Source organism: Equus asinus, chromosome 7 (genome assembly GCF_041296235.1).
Source record: "Equus asinus isolate D_3611 breed Donkey chromosome 7, EquAss-T2T_v2, whole genome shotgun sequence".
NCBI lineage: Eukaryota > Metazoa > Chordata > Mammalia > Perissodactyla > Equidae > Equus > Equus asinus.
The window spans coordinates 53,376,363-53,391,038 of NC_091796.1; the positions used below are offsets into that span (position 1 = coordinate 53,376,363).

At 34.9% G+C, this 14,676-nt stretch overlaps 1 protein-coding gene across 2 annotated transcripts in view; it reads right to left on the reverse strand.

The window, feature by feature from the left end:
- The window catches only part of ROCK1 (Rho associated coiled-coil containing protein kinase 1), a 160,202-nt gene that overhangs the window by 9,185 nt on the left and 136,341 nt on the right, over nucleotides 1-14,676 (reverse strand). For both annotated transcript variants that reach the window (XM_014860419.3, XM_014860420.3), the window contains exons 26-29: nucleotides 12,328-12,516; nucleotides 11,029-11,188; nucleotides 4,961-5,031; nucleotides 4,667-4,755 (exon numbers count right to left, since the gene is read on the reverse strand). In XM_014860419.3, coding sequence (XP_014715905.1) covers nucleotides 4,667-4,755; nucleotides 4,961-5,031; nucleotides 11,029-11,188; nucleotides 12,328-12,516 — 509 coding nt within the window. The remainder of the gene's footprint in view (nucleotides 1-4,666; nucleotides 4,756-4,960; nucleotides 5,032-11,028; nucleotides 11,189-12,327; nucleotides 12,517-14,676) is intronic.

Here is a 14,676-nt window from a genome sequence, read left to right on the forward strand (position 1 = left end):
AGTAGATTTCAAGATAAGGCAGGTAAAGAGAGACAAAGAGGGCCAATACATAATGACGAAAGGGACACTCCAACAAGAAGAAATAATGCTTATAAATATCTATGCAACCAACACAGGAGCACCAAAGTTCATAAGCCAACTATTAAGAAACCTAAAAGAAGACATTAATAATAACACAACAATAGTAGGGGACCTCAACATCCCACTCACATCATTGGACAGATCACCCAGACAGAAAACCAACAAGGAACCAGTGGAATTAAACGAAAAGCTAAAATAGTTGGACTTAATGGACATATATAGAACACTCCATCCAAAAACAACAGAATACACATTCTTCTCAAGTGTGCATGGAACATTCTCAAGGGTAGACCATATGTTGGGAAACACGGCAACCCTCTAAATTTAAAAAAACTGAAATAATAACAGGCAGCTTTTCCGATCATAATGCTATAAAGCTAGAAATTAATTACAAGAAAAAAGCTGAGAAAGGGACAAAGATGTGGAGACTAAACAATATGCTATTGAACAAGCAATGGATCACCGAAGAAATTAAAGATGAAATCAAAAAATATCTGGAGACAAATGAAAATGATAACATGCCATACCAACTCATATGGGATACAGCAAAAGCTGTATTAAGAGGGAAAATCATTGCAATACAGGCACACCTTAACAAACAAGAAAAATCCCAAATAAGCAATGTCACATTACACCTAACCAAATTAAAAAAAGAACAAACAAAGCCCAAAGTCAGCAGAAGAAGAGAAATAATAAAGATCAGAGCAGAAATAACTGCTATTGAAACAAAAAAGGCAGTAGAAAGATCAATGCAACAAAGAACTGGTTCTTTGAGAAGATAAATAAAATTGACAAACTCCTAGGCAGACTTACAATGGAAAAAAAGAGTGAAAGCTCAAATAAAATCAGAAATGAAAAAGAGGAGAAATAACAACTGACTCCACAGAAATAGAATGGATTATAAGAGAATACTATGAAAAACTATATGCCAACAAAATGGATAACCTATAGGAAATGGATAAATTCTTAGATTCTTACAACCTCCCAAAGCTAAGTCAAGAAGAAACAGAGAAACTGAACAGATGAATCACAAGGAAAGAGATTGAAACAGCAATCAAAAGCACCCCAAAAATAAAACCCCAGGACCAGACGGGTTTCCTGGGGATTCTACCAAACTTTCACAGAGGATTTAACACCTATATTTCTGAAGCTATTCCAAAAAATTAGGGAAGATGCAACACTTCCTAACACATTCTACGAGGCCAACATCATGCGGATACCAAAGCGTGACAAACACAGCATGAAAAAAAACTACAGACCAATATCACTGATGAACATAGATGCAAAAATTCTAAACAAAATTTTGGCAACCAGAATTCAGCAATACATCAAAAGGATCATACATCACGATCAAGTGGGATTCATACCAGGGACACAGGGATGGTTCAACATCCGCAAATCAATCAACGTGATACACCACATCAACAAACTGAGGAATAAAAACCACATGATCATCTCAATAGATGCAGAGAAAGCATCTGACAAGATCCAACAGCCATTTATGATAAAAACTCCTACCAAATGGGGATAGAAGGAAATTACCTCAACATAATAAAGGCCATATATGACAAACCCACAGCCAACATCATACTCTTTGGGCAAAAACTGAGCACCATGCCCCTGAGAACAGGAATGAGACAAGGGTGCCCTCTATCACCAGTCTATTCAACATAGTACTGAAGGTTTTGCCCAGAGCAATTAGGCGAGAGAAAGGAATAAAAGGAATCCAAATAGGGAGGGAAGAAGTGAAACTCTCGCTGTTTGCAGATGACATGATCTTATATATAGAAAACCCCAAAGAATCCGTTGGAAAACGATTAGAAATAATCACTAACTACAGCAAAGTTGCAGGGTATAAAATCAACTTACGTAAATCAGTAGCATTTCTATACTCTAATAACGAACTAACAGAAAAAGAACTCAAGAATACAATACCATTCACAACTGCAACAAAAAGAATAAAATACCTTGGGGTGAATTTAACTAAGGAAGTGAAAGACCTAAACAACGAAAACTACAAGACTTTCCTGAAAGAAGTTGATGATGACATAGATGGAAAGACATTCCATGCACATGGATTGGAAGAACAAACATAGTGAAAATGTCCATACTACCTAAAGCAATGTACAGATTCAATGCAATCCCAATCAGAATCCTAATGACATTCTTTACAGAAATAGAACAAAGAATCCTAAACTTCATATGGGGCAACAAAAGACCCCGAATTGCTAAAGCAATCCTGAGAAAAAAGAACAAAGCTGGAGGCATCACAATCCCTGACTTCAAAACATACTACAAAGCTACAGTAATCAAAACAGCATGGTACTGGTACAAAAACAGGTGCACAGATCAATAGAACATAACTGAAAGCCTAGAAATAAAACCAGACATCTATCGACAGCTAATCTTGGACAAAGGAGCTGAGGGCATGCAGTGGAGAAAAGAAAGTCAAGAGACTTGAACAAATGGTGCTGGGAAAACTGGACAGCCACATGTAAAAGAATGAAAATCGACCATTCTTTTTTCACCATTCACAAAAATAAACTCAAAATGGATCAAAGACCTAAAACAATAAGGCTTCTAGAAGAAAATATAGGCAGTACACTCTTTGACATCAGTATTAAAAGGATCTTTTCAGACACCATGTCTTCTCAGACAAGGGAAACAAAAGAAAAAATAAACAAATTGGACTTCATCAGACTAAAGAGCTTCTTCAAGGCAAGGGAAAACAGGATTGAAACAAAAAAACAACCCAGCAATTGGGAAAAAATATGTGCAAGTCATATATCCAACAAAGGGTTAATCTCCATAATATATAAAGAACTCACACAACTCAACAACAAAAAATCAAATGACTCGATCAAAAAATGGGCAGGGGACATGAACAGACATTTCTCCAAAGAAGATATACAGATGGCCAATAGGCACATGAAAAGATGTTCATCATCACTGACCATCAGGGAAAGGCAAATCAAAACTACACTAAGGTATCACCTTACAGCATTTAGAATGGCAAAAATAACCAAAACAAAAAGTAACAAATATTGGAGAGGTTGTGGAGAAAAAGGAACTCTCATACACTGTTGGTGGGAATGCAAACTGGTGTGCAGCCACTATGGAAAACAGTATGGAGATTCCTCAAAAAATTAAAAATAGAACTACCATACCAGCCAGCTATCCCACTACTGGGTATCTATCCAAAGAACTTGAAATCAGCAATTCCAAAAGTCCCATGCACCCCTATGTTCATTGCAGCATTATTTACAATAGCCAAGACGTGGAAGCAATCTAAATGCCCATCAACTGATGATTGGACAAAGAAGATATGGTATATATACAATGGACTACTACTCAGCCATAAAAAAGGATAAAATTGTCCTATTCACAACAACATGGATGGACCTTGAGGGTATTATGTTAAGTGAAATAAGCCAGATAGAGAAAGACAAGCTCTGTATGACTCCACCCATATGTGGAATTTAAACATGTAGACAAAGACAACAGATTAGTGGCTACCAGGGGAAAGGGGGTGTGGGGAATTGGCACAAAGTGTGAAGTGGTGCACCTATAACACACTGACAAACAATAATGTACAAGTGAAATTTCACAAGGTTGTAAACTATCATAATCTCAATAAAAAGTTAAAAAAAAACTGGGAAATAAAATATCAGTACTCTCTTGTACTTGCTCAATTCTTTTTTACATTGTAACTATAACTGGCTCCACAAATGTTTAATTCCAAAGGAATGGCAATACTTTAAGTTTATATTTCTCTTGAATAGCACCCACCAAACTTCACTTTGAAGTCATACTTTGTTGCATATGTTTTACCTTTCCTACTACTAGTCTTTAAACTCCTTAAATTTGGAACTGTCTTACTCATCTTTGCACAAATCTACAGCACCTATGATAACACAGGCAGTAGTGCTTAAGAAATGCTTTTAGAATGAATACAAGGGAAAAACCTAAGCTTATTACAGGCCTCTTTGACTTATTATTAAAAAAGGACAGATATATTTACCTTTCCTTCTTAACAATAACCACATAATCACATACTTTTCGAGATTCTCTCTGAATTTAAAACCAATAAACACTTGATATCAAAAGTTTGTCTTTAGAAAACATGAGTCAGATGTGCAAAATTTTCCCTCTCACATTTTGCTAAAGTAAGATTTAATATAAAGTTACTATTGGGGCTGGCCCCATGGTGTTAGTGGTTAAGTTTGGTGTGTTCCGCTTCAGTAGCCTGGGTTCATGGGTTCAGATGCTATGCACGGACCTACACACTTATCAGCCATAATGTGGCAGTGACACACACAGAAAGTGGAGGAAGTCTGGCACAGATGTTAGCTCAGGGCTAATTTTCCACAAGTAAAAAGAAAAACAGAGGAAGATTGGCAATAGATGTTAGCTCAGGGCTAATCTTCCTCAGCAGAAAAAAAAAAGGTTATTTAAATTTGTTAAGAAAAAGAGAAAAGTAGATAACATTGTTTAAATAACAAAATATAAACTAAATTGTACATCTAAAAATAACTATCATAAGTTAACACTCAACTGGCTTATAATTCAACCAAAGGCAACTTACTCTATGTCCAATACCATAGATGGATTGGATTGCTCCTTATCTTGCTCATCGTTATAGAACAAAATTTTTTTGCTGCTCACCACAACATACTGAAATGAGAAAAAAGGGGGAAGAGGTATAAGAGCAACATTAACTTGGTTTAAAGTGATAAGCACAATATTTGCCATTTATGTCTAGATTATATTGTATTAATCTAAAATCAATGCTAATAATAGAGCAGTTAATGTAAGTTCTATGCTTTAAAAGTAAAATATAGAACAAAATATGAATTAGAAAAAATGAGGCATATGGTACCTGTTTCTTCCAGCCATATCGTTTGATATTTCCTCTATTTGGTATTGAGAGCCAACCTTCGATTCTTGACTCTAGGATAAAAAGAATATATGGAATTCAATCTTAAATTGTACCAAAAGGAAAAGCTATTACGAGCTGTCTGACAGCATGCAGCAACAGGCATTTAAACACAGCTAAATAAATAAGTAATATAATTTGCTCTTCCATGCTTCAATCACACAAATCAACTTTAATGGCCATACAAATAACTGCAGAAAAAAATCCCAAGCCACTTTCCCCATAAGATTAACATTTAGTACTCAATTATGAAAGTATGAAGTAACAAAAATACCCTTAAGAGCCAGGCAAGACTGGAATGGATTGCAGCTTAAATGAGATATGATACAAAAGAATTTAAGTATTACTTAACACTCATATAAAAATACTTAGCAAAAAAAAAATTATGCAGCAAGTGGAACAAATCAGAGCCATGATTTACACAAGAAAGAGCAAGCAAAAGTACAGAAGTGTCCTATTACTCACAGAAGATAATAGAAGATAAATAAATAAGGAATGCAGGCAGAATCAACTAGATATAAAGAATAAGAGACAAGCATTTTATTTGTTTTCTCAATATTCTGAAAAAAATTTTGATAAAACACTCATAAAAATTTCAATAAAACTGTCCAAATTTGGCTGGGGGGAACTTAATTTAAAGTGCTCTGTCCAATTATAATTCTTATCAAACTAAAGAGGTATAAATAAAGCCTTTCAAGTTTACGGCACCAGAATTTAATAAATAGTAAAAGAACACAGAATTCAGCTGGTCAACTGCTAATATTTTACCAGTCTGTGCATATTAGAAATTCCTTGACTAATTCGATCAAGGCATTTTATATAATTATTATTACTGTTTAAATATAATTAATGTTTATTAGAAATATCTGAGTTATAAAATAACAATTTCTAGCCAAATTGTATTTTTAAATCAGGTTAGAATAAGAGCATTTAATTAAGTGTTTTCTACGTATATCTCATTATATTTGAAACAACAACAAAAAAGGAAAATTAACCAACTTTAAAGTACAATGCTATACTGTGACATTATATGATGGCTCAAATCATGACCCTAATGGGAATATATATTGCCCTTCTCCACATAACTTGAAAGCTCAGTAAGGAAGTAAAACAGCTCAGTCTTACGGTAATAGTAACAGTAAGAGGGATCATTTATTATTTGCCAAGTGCTTTACAAGTAATATCTCATATATAATCTATGTATAATCCCATGAATACAGGATTTTATAGTCCTGGGATAGGTTCTACGATCATCTGCCATCAACAAATGAAGAGACTAAGGCTGGGCGGGGTGAACTGACTCGCCCAAGTGTACTCTATCAGTAACTGTCAAAGCTCTCGGGTGACCAGGCAGTCTAATTTCTGAGTTTATCTTCCTAGAGTACAGCTATTCTATCCTTTAACAAGCTTGGCAGTTAAGTGAATCAGGAGAAATGTTCTTCTTCCAACTTCTTCCATGTACCTAATGTCCTTTGCTTTTGTTATTCTCCTTTATTTAAACTGTAGTTGTTGTCAAAGGAAATAATGAGAAACTTCAGTTCAAAGTGATCCCCCTCTTCTCCCAACTTTTTTCTTAGTTGCTGTTATTTAGTTCAGCAATAATTATTTTGTTTCCTTAGGTAGTTCCTTGGTAAGTTTTGTGAGAGTGGGGGCCATATCCTAACACTTTTTTTTTCTTTTAATAAACCTCAAGGCATCTGACACACAGAGTTGGTACTTGATAAATATGTTGATTGTTTTGCAATTCTTTTTTCTGTATTAGCCAATTAAAGTCATCCTCTGTAAATGATGGTTATAATTTAAAAACCACAGGGCAGTTTTATATTAAATAACATGCAGAAGGCTGCTGATCGTTCACAAATATTCTATCTTACAAAGCAAAAAAGTTATTGCTAGAAAAATTTCCCTTTAGTGTGCCAAAAATTGCAACTCTTACTCCTAAGTCTATTCAATACCAGTAATTCTTCACTGAAAATAAAAGATGGGAAAGCCATTGAAATCTTGTCATTTACACAAAATTGTGTATGCCAAAATACCCTTCTGCCTTACTTATTTCTCTATGAGAATAAATGCTAAAAATATTTATGCTTCCTGGCTCTAGGTTTGGATTAACCTGCCAGTGTTTTCATTAATATATTTTCAATGAGTTGTTGTATGCTATGACTTTATCTGTCATTTCAGTGTTCCTACAGAAATTTTATGTATCAAAGGCATTTTATTAACCAATAAACCCAATTTTATATTTGCTCTAATTTAAATTAAATGAAGAAATTTGGAACTCAAAAAAAGATGTTGAGGATATGTGAAAGTTTTTGCCAACTTAAAGCAATGATGTTATGGGAGAGAATTTTAGGTTTTTCCTTCTGGTGAATTCCCTTCAGGAAGGCAGGTGAACTAAACTCAGTGATAAATATAAATACCTCCTTTAAAACCATGACCACTTGTGATCTAAGTGGTAATTTGAAAGTATAATGCTCTAAATTCCATCTTTTACATCACAAACACAGAATTCTGCTTCTCGAGATAAACTGAAGAAACTTTGAGGACTTCTAAGTGTAGATTATCATTGCTAATATGCTACAGAAGTACAAAAACAACTTGGCTCTAGGTTTTATATATTTGTAGAGCAATTTTAACTTAAAAAAAATTTAGATGTGTATTACTGCAGTATCAGCAACTGACTCCTTTACCCAAATAAGAGATGGAGAAGCTAACAATATATAAATCAATATCCAATATAGCCAATTTAAACATCAAAGCTAAACTCTGAAGACCATCAAAGTTTACCTGAATAAATCACATATTTAAGAAACAGAGCTAGAGAACCATCCCAAAATATTTTAATTATATTCAGAAGTGATATAAAAAAGAAAATGCTCAAGAATTCTGATGTACTTATTATCTCCAAACCATGGATTAGATTTGGGCAAAGTTAGAAACTCTCATATACTCAAATGCTGGGAAACATACAAGAAATCCACTATTTACAGGTTTAAGTTACATAGTCTGAGATCAAGTTGGATGGAAAGAGAATGATGCAGATAATTCATAAGAGATAATGAATATTAATAGAGGTTTGATACCACATGTTTTTCTTAATGCTTCATCTACTTTTACATTCTTTTCAGATTCTTAGGTCAGTCATTGCAAAAGGAGGAAATAGAACATGGAAGGAAAGACAGTTATGCAGTCTGTTCGTTATCTAGGCAACAGGCAAATCGTAACCCAAAGGGTAACATTTATTTTTACACAGTGTGCTAGGCCACAGCCTGCCACACAGCCAAAAGGAGGATGAAGACATAAGAGAAGGAAAGTGATTTGAAGAACTTCAAAGGGTTAGAAGTCAGAGGAGAACATTTTTTTCTAAGCTTTTTAGAATTGGGAAACTTAAGAGTAGAGATTGAATCTAGTTAGTGATGAGATGCCCACTGAGAAGATTATAGAGGCTGAGCTCTAGAGGTACAAGGTGACTAAATGAGAATCTTTATACTGAATGATGAAATCTAAGAGAAATAATGAAAGTCATATTATCAATTCACCCACTCAACTACTTAAAAAAACCTCACTGAACTAAAGACATGATCCTTATTTCAAAAGGCCTTTATTTTAACTGTTGAGTAAACGTATTCTATTCAGAGTCCTCCCTTTTTTAGTCTGTAGTTTAAATTCACTTATTAATTTTCTAAACTAAGTAAAGTTAATCATTAGTTATTACCTTCAAAAATCTTTCAGATACTCAAATGATATATAACTCTCTCAAATTAAGAATGAATATCAAAATTCTTTAACAATTCTTCCTAGATATGATTGCAAAACCTTAACTTTATTTGCCAGGGCCCATTTTCAAGCATCTAGTAAATGGCAGATTTAATACAAATTTTCAATTACTAGCAAAGTATTTGACACAGAGAGAGATAAAATAACATTGATAAAGATTACCCATTAATTTCTATCTCCATTATGAAAGTCAAGGGTTCAGTACTGTAGAGATCTTTGTATGTAAAATTTGAAGATCAAGAACACGGTAATAGAGAAAGAGACACCTCACTGGTCTGCTTTTATAGCAATGGAGAATGGCCACCAATACTTTTTTTTCCTCACAGAGTTTGCACTTTGAAAACCTTAAAAATAAAATCTCTGAAAATACACAGCTATTCTAAGTAATATACTCAGAATGGAGCCAGTAGAAACATTTAAAAATCTCTTTGTCGACTGACTCTTAAGTGGATTTATTAGTCCTGGATTCTGAAATCTACATAGATTCCTAACCTAAGTCTGCCAATCTAACCATCCGATCCTTTGAGATTAGCCTTCACACATAAACCAGGATGGAAGATAAAACTCATCACCTTCCTCCTCTTTAGAAGTCCCCCGAACTCATCTTTCAATTCAAATCTTCTAAATAGCATTCATCAATAATAGACCAATCTCTGAAATGTTTAATTTAATACAAAGAAAACCAAGGCAGACATAGTAAGACATTATAAACCAAGTTAAAGGGAAATGGGTGGATAAACACAAAAAACCTGGTCAGGATATTTAACCTACGCTAAATGGAGTAAGATTTCCTTTACTAAATAACTATAGAATAATCTTGGAGTTAATGAAGGGGGAATCTAAGTTACAATTTCAGTTGAACAACTGAAAGAATGTAGCCAAACACTCCTAAAAGTCATATTCTTTACTGATGATTAAGTCTAACTTTAGAAAGTTGTTCAAGCAACAGCTGAAGCTAGAGATTCTTGTTAAATCCCAAGTGATCCTCCGATCAGGATGTGAACCTACAAGATTCTTAAGAGGCAGGAGGTTTCAGACAGCTAAAAATGGGAAAACAGAAGGAACTGCTTGACCATTAGAATAAGAAATATTCCTTCCCTGCCCTTCCCTTTCCAGATAGCTGATTTTGAGCTATTGAAGCCAGAAAAGAATGAAGGCAAGGATTACATGGTATACAAATAAGAGTTGAATTCACTTCCCACTTTGAGTCCCACTTTCTTGACGAAGAACAATAATAAAATTTTCTAAGTAATCCATCAAGTTTCTTATATCAAATTCTCAAAAAACACGTAATATCTGTTAAAACAGAATCCCTATAATATCAAATGTGCTGCTTTATAAATATCTTTCTATTTATGTATTATTCAGGAAATATACTAGTGAAAATACATTTTCAAGTTTACAACCATGTAAATAAAACTTTTAAAACCTTGAACTAAGAATATGGACTACGTCAAATGAGTGTGTGCATATATATATCTCTTTAAAATTTGTAATGCATGTTTTATAACCTATTCATTTATAAATAGAACCTGTAATATGTGTATTTGTTATCTCTGTTAAAAAGAAACATACTACCACTTACACTACAATGAGCCCAAGAATGAGGCTGTATTTATTTTTTAATTGATTCTCCAGTGGAAAAAAAAAGACACAGAAAAAAAGCCTGAAATCCATGCTTCTCATTTTTGCCTTTACTTGATTCCCTGTCTCCTCACTGCACTTCCCAACCCCTTTTATCTCTTTCTCCAAATTTGAAACAAAGTCTGATTAAAGTTTATTACCACTACATTAGGTAGGCTTCTATAGAGCTGCTGGGGTTCTGATTATTAAGTACAGTTCTTAGTTTTAGCACAAACACACATAATATATTAAAGAGCTGCTACTCATGAAAACATGTAAAATTTTCTTTAAACTGAGAGGCCTAGCAGCAGCTTCAACTTTCACCATGGAATTAGGCCGGTCGATGTAGGTTCATAATCTTCTTCAGGTTTCTATTCAGGCAGAGCCGCTCAGATCTATTTTAATAGTCTAAGATTGCTTATGACTGCTTTTATTCTATAAAATGCACTAAGTATACAAACATCACCAGACTTTGGCTATCAAAAACACAAATCTCTTCTTAAGGATCCATGGAAAAAATGACAAAGAGATAGAAAACCAAATGAAAGAAACATACTGTATATTCCATGACATTTAAGCAAACTTGAATGAAGTAATAGGAATATTCCTACCTGGAAGGTTTCCATCAGTTTCATCAGCACTAGGAAAACTTGCAACACTTGTAGAATCCGAAAGGTCCAAGAGTTTAGCACGCAGTTGCTCAATGTCACTTTCTTTGCTAGCCAACTGCATCTGAAGCTCATTCCTGTGTGTACATTCTTCTAACAATTGCTATTTTTGAAAAATACCAAGACAATATAAAGAATCAAGATCAAACTTCCAACATTAAGAAATTAAGAATTAATGGAACTATAAATGATAAGTAATTTAAAGTTGCTAATACTAAAAATTATGTAAACTTCATGAACGTTTACTACCAGAGATATAACCATAAAAATGCAATTTCTCTTCCTCAGTAATACATTACTTGGATAAGCTCCTTCTCTACTTGCTTTAAACAAGTTTTGTTTTTTTTTTAAATACCAAGCATCAAAAAACAAAAACAAAAAAACCTGTTAAAACAATAGAAAATGTTTGTATGGCTTCAAATGAAGTAGTTTAAAAGGTAGATAGGACACTTCTCAGGATGGTAAAACCACAAATGGAGTCAGTGCTTGGATCTAAGTCTGTCTAGGACCAGAAACCATGTTCTCAATTTTGTGCTATTAACAAGCCAGGAAGTATCAGAAAATTAAGTTTGATATTTTGATTTCAAAAAAGTGAGTCGTCATTAGAGAAAACAAAAAAACTACAATACTTTGTAACGTATGTTTTATAACCTATTCATTTATAAATAGAACCTGTATTATGTGTATTTGTTATCTCTGTTAAAAAGAAACATACTACCACTTACACTACAATGAGCCCAAGAATGAGGCTGTATTTATTTTTTAATTGATTCTCCAGTGGAAAAACAAAGACACAGAAAAAAAGCCTGAAATCCATGCTTCTCATTTTTGCCTTTACTTGATTCCCTGTCTCCTCACTGCACTTCCCAAACCCTTTTATCTCTTTCTCCAAATTTGAAACAAAGTCTGATCCTTTATCCCAACTATAGTCAATATTATATCAGCCATATCTCAATTTCAGTTTGAAACCAAAGAGGCAAAACCCTTGGCTCTTTCTCTTAAAGTAGTGTCTCTAATCAAGCAGATGCTAATGAGTGAAAATTACTCAAGTCATCATAAAGCATCTTTTTAGGTTTTCAAGATCATGGTTCTTATTAGAGTAATAATGATAAAATTGTGGAGTGTATACACCTAAATATGCATTTTTATACTAAAAAAATCTAAACAAGATCAATAGATAATAGGTACATATAGTAACAGCAATTTAATAATCCTACAAGTACACACACACACAAACCTTACCGCTTGCATGTCGTTCAGTTCCTTCTGATGTTTCACCACCATCTGGTTGAATTTCTCTCTTTCTTGGTTGAGTTCCAGTTGTAGCTTTCGATTTTCCTTTTCTTTCTTTCTCAAATCCTGTGTATTAGCTTTCTTTCTATCAATTTTAAAATCTTTCCGATTCATTATTTCTGCCAACTTGTTGACAGCCTATTTAAATATTAAAATATTATTAAAAAGGATCTATATTGTAGCCATCCAATTTAAATCTCCACTAAAAATGCATTTTTTGACATTTTGGTGGGAGGCGGAGCAAAATGGCGAGGTGAGCTGACCCGGGACTCTCTCCCCTCCAAAGTACAACAAAGGACTGAAAAAAACCCCTGAATTTCAGCTAATAAACCTAATGCCAGGACTCAGAGACCTACAGTATCAAAAGACAGAGGATGGAGCCCCTGCAGCCTGCCTCGGAGGAGCTGGAACGGGGTAGGAGAACATCGCTCCCTCCCCTAGAAACCAGGATAGCTGCGCAGGTCCGGGAAGGAGCGGGGGAGGGGCCGTGCAACCAGGGGATCGTCTAGGACTCCCGCCGCTGGTACGGTGGAAACCCGCTGACGGGGGAAAGCTTCCGTCTGCAGGGACCCCATAAACCGAGGGCCCCGGGAGACCAGAGAACAGAACTGATCGAATCCAGATCGGTGCGCAAGAGAAACCGCTACCCCTCCCCAGCCCCCTGCAAACCGCACTGGGAACTGCCATCTTGCCTGAAGGCAGAGAGCTCAGAATGTGCGGCACTCGACCCCCATCTAGTGGCGACAGGCTGTAACTGCAACTGAATTCTACTACCATGTGAAAAAACCGCTCCTCTACCATCCAGCAATTTATAAAAGCCCCAGACCAGAAGGAAAACAATAAAAACACAGAATTAAGTCCTGAGGAATTGGAAATAGGTAAACTAAGTGAAAATGAGTTCAGAGCAGCTGTAATCAAAAAACTCAATGAGGTAGAGAGAAAGATAGAGAAACAAGCCGAGTTCTGGGGTTACCTCATAAAACAGACAGAAATTATAAAGAAGAATCAAACAGAATTACCAGAGATGAAAAACACAATGGACCAGATAAAAGAGAATACAGCTTCCCTGAATGCCCGAGTAGACACCATAGAAGAGCAAATTAGCATAATCGAAGATACACAGGCTGAATGGCGCCAGACAGAGGAAGAAAGAGGACTAAGGATTAAAAGGAATGAAGAAAGTATTAGAGAGATAGCAGATTCAATGAGGAGAAAGAATTTAAGGATCATAGGAATTCCTGAGAACGTGGAAAATGAAAATGGAGCAGAAAGTGTGCTTAATGAAATTATAGAAGAGAACTTCCCAAATCTAGGGATTGAGGGAGAAATGTGTGTAGAGGAAGCTTTCAGATCTCCTACATTTGTCAATGTAAAAAGACCTACTGCAAGGCACATAGTAGTACAAATGGCAAAAACGAATGACAAAGAAAGAATACTCAAGGCTGCAAGACAAAAGAGAATAGCCTACAAAGGAGCTCCTGTCAGACTTTCAGCGGATTTCTCTGCAGAAACCTTACAAGCTAGGAGAGAATGGAGTGACATATTCAAAGTTTTAAAAGATAAAAATCTTCAGCGAAGAATACTCTATCCAGCAAGAATATCGTTCAGATATGAGGGAGAAATTAAATCTTTTCCAGACAAAGAAAAGTGAATTTGTAACCAAAAGTCCTCCACTACAAGAAATCCTCAAGAAGGCTCTCATACCTGAAAAAAGAAAAAAGGGAGAAAGGGGTCACAAACCACAGAGTAGGTAGACAGATAAATAGAACCAGAATAGGATAGCAAATATTCAACTATAGCATTAGGATAAAGGTAAGGAAACTACCAAAGCAAAGACGATCTTATCACTCTTACTATAAACTCATAACACAAGTTGGAACAAGAAATGAAAATAATAATTTAGGAGCGGAAGAGCAAAGGGACTAAATTAGTCTAGGCCAAGTAAGTAAGAGACCACCAGAGAAAAGACTATATTATACATGAGATTCTAAATACAAACTTCAGGGTAGCCACTAAACTAAAAAGTAGAAGAGAGCCACAAAACATAAATAAGGAAAAAATCTAAGAAACCCAACATAAGAAATTGCAGTATCAAATGGGTAGGATAAAGCACACAGGAAGAGAAAAGCAGGAAAGCCAGATAATGAGCAACAGATTGACAGCTTTAAGTCCACATGCATCAATAATCACTCTCAATGTAAACAGATTGAACTCTCCAATAAAAAGACACAGAGTGGCAAAATGGATTAAAGAACAAGATCCAACAATTTGTTGCCTCCAGGAAACACACCTCAGCCC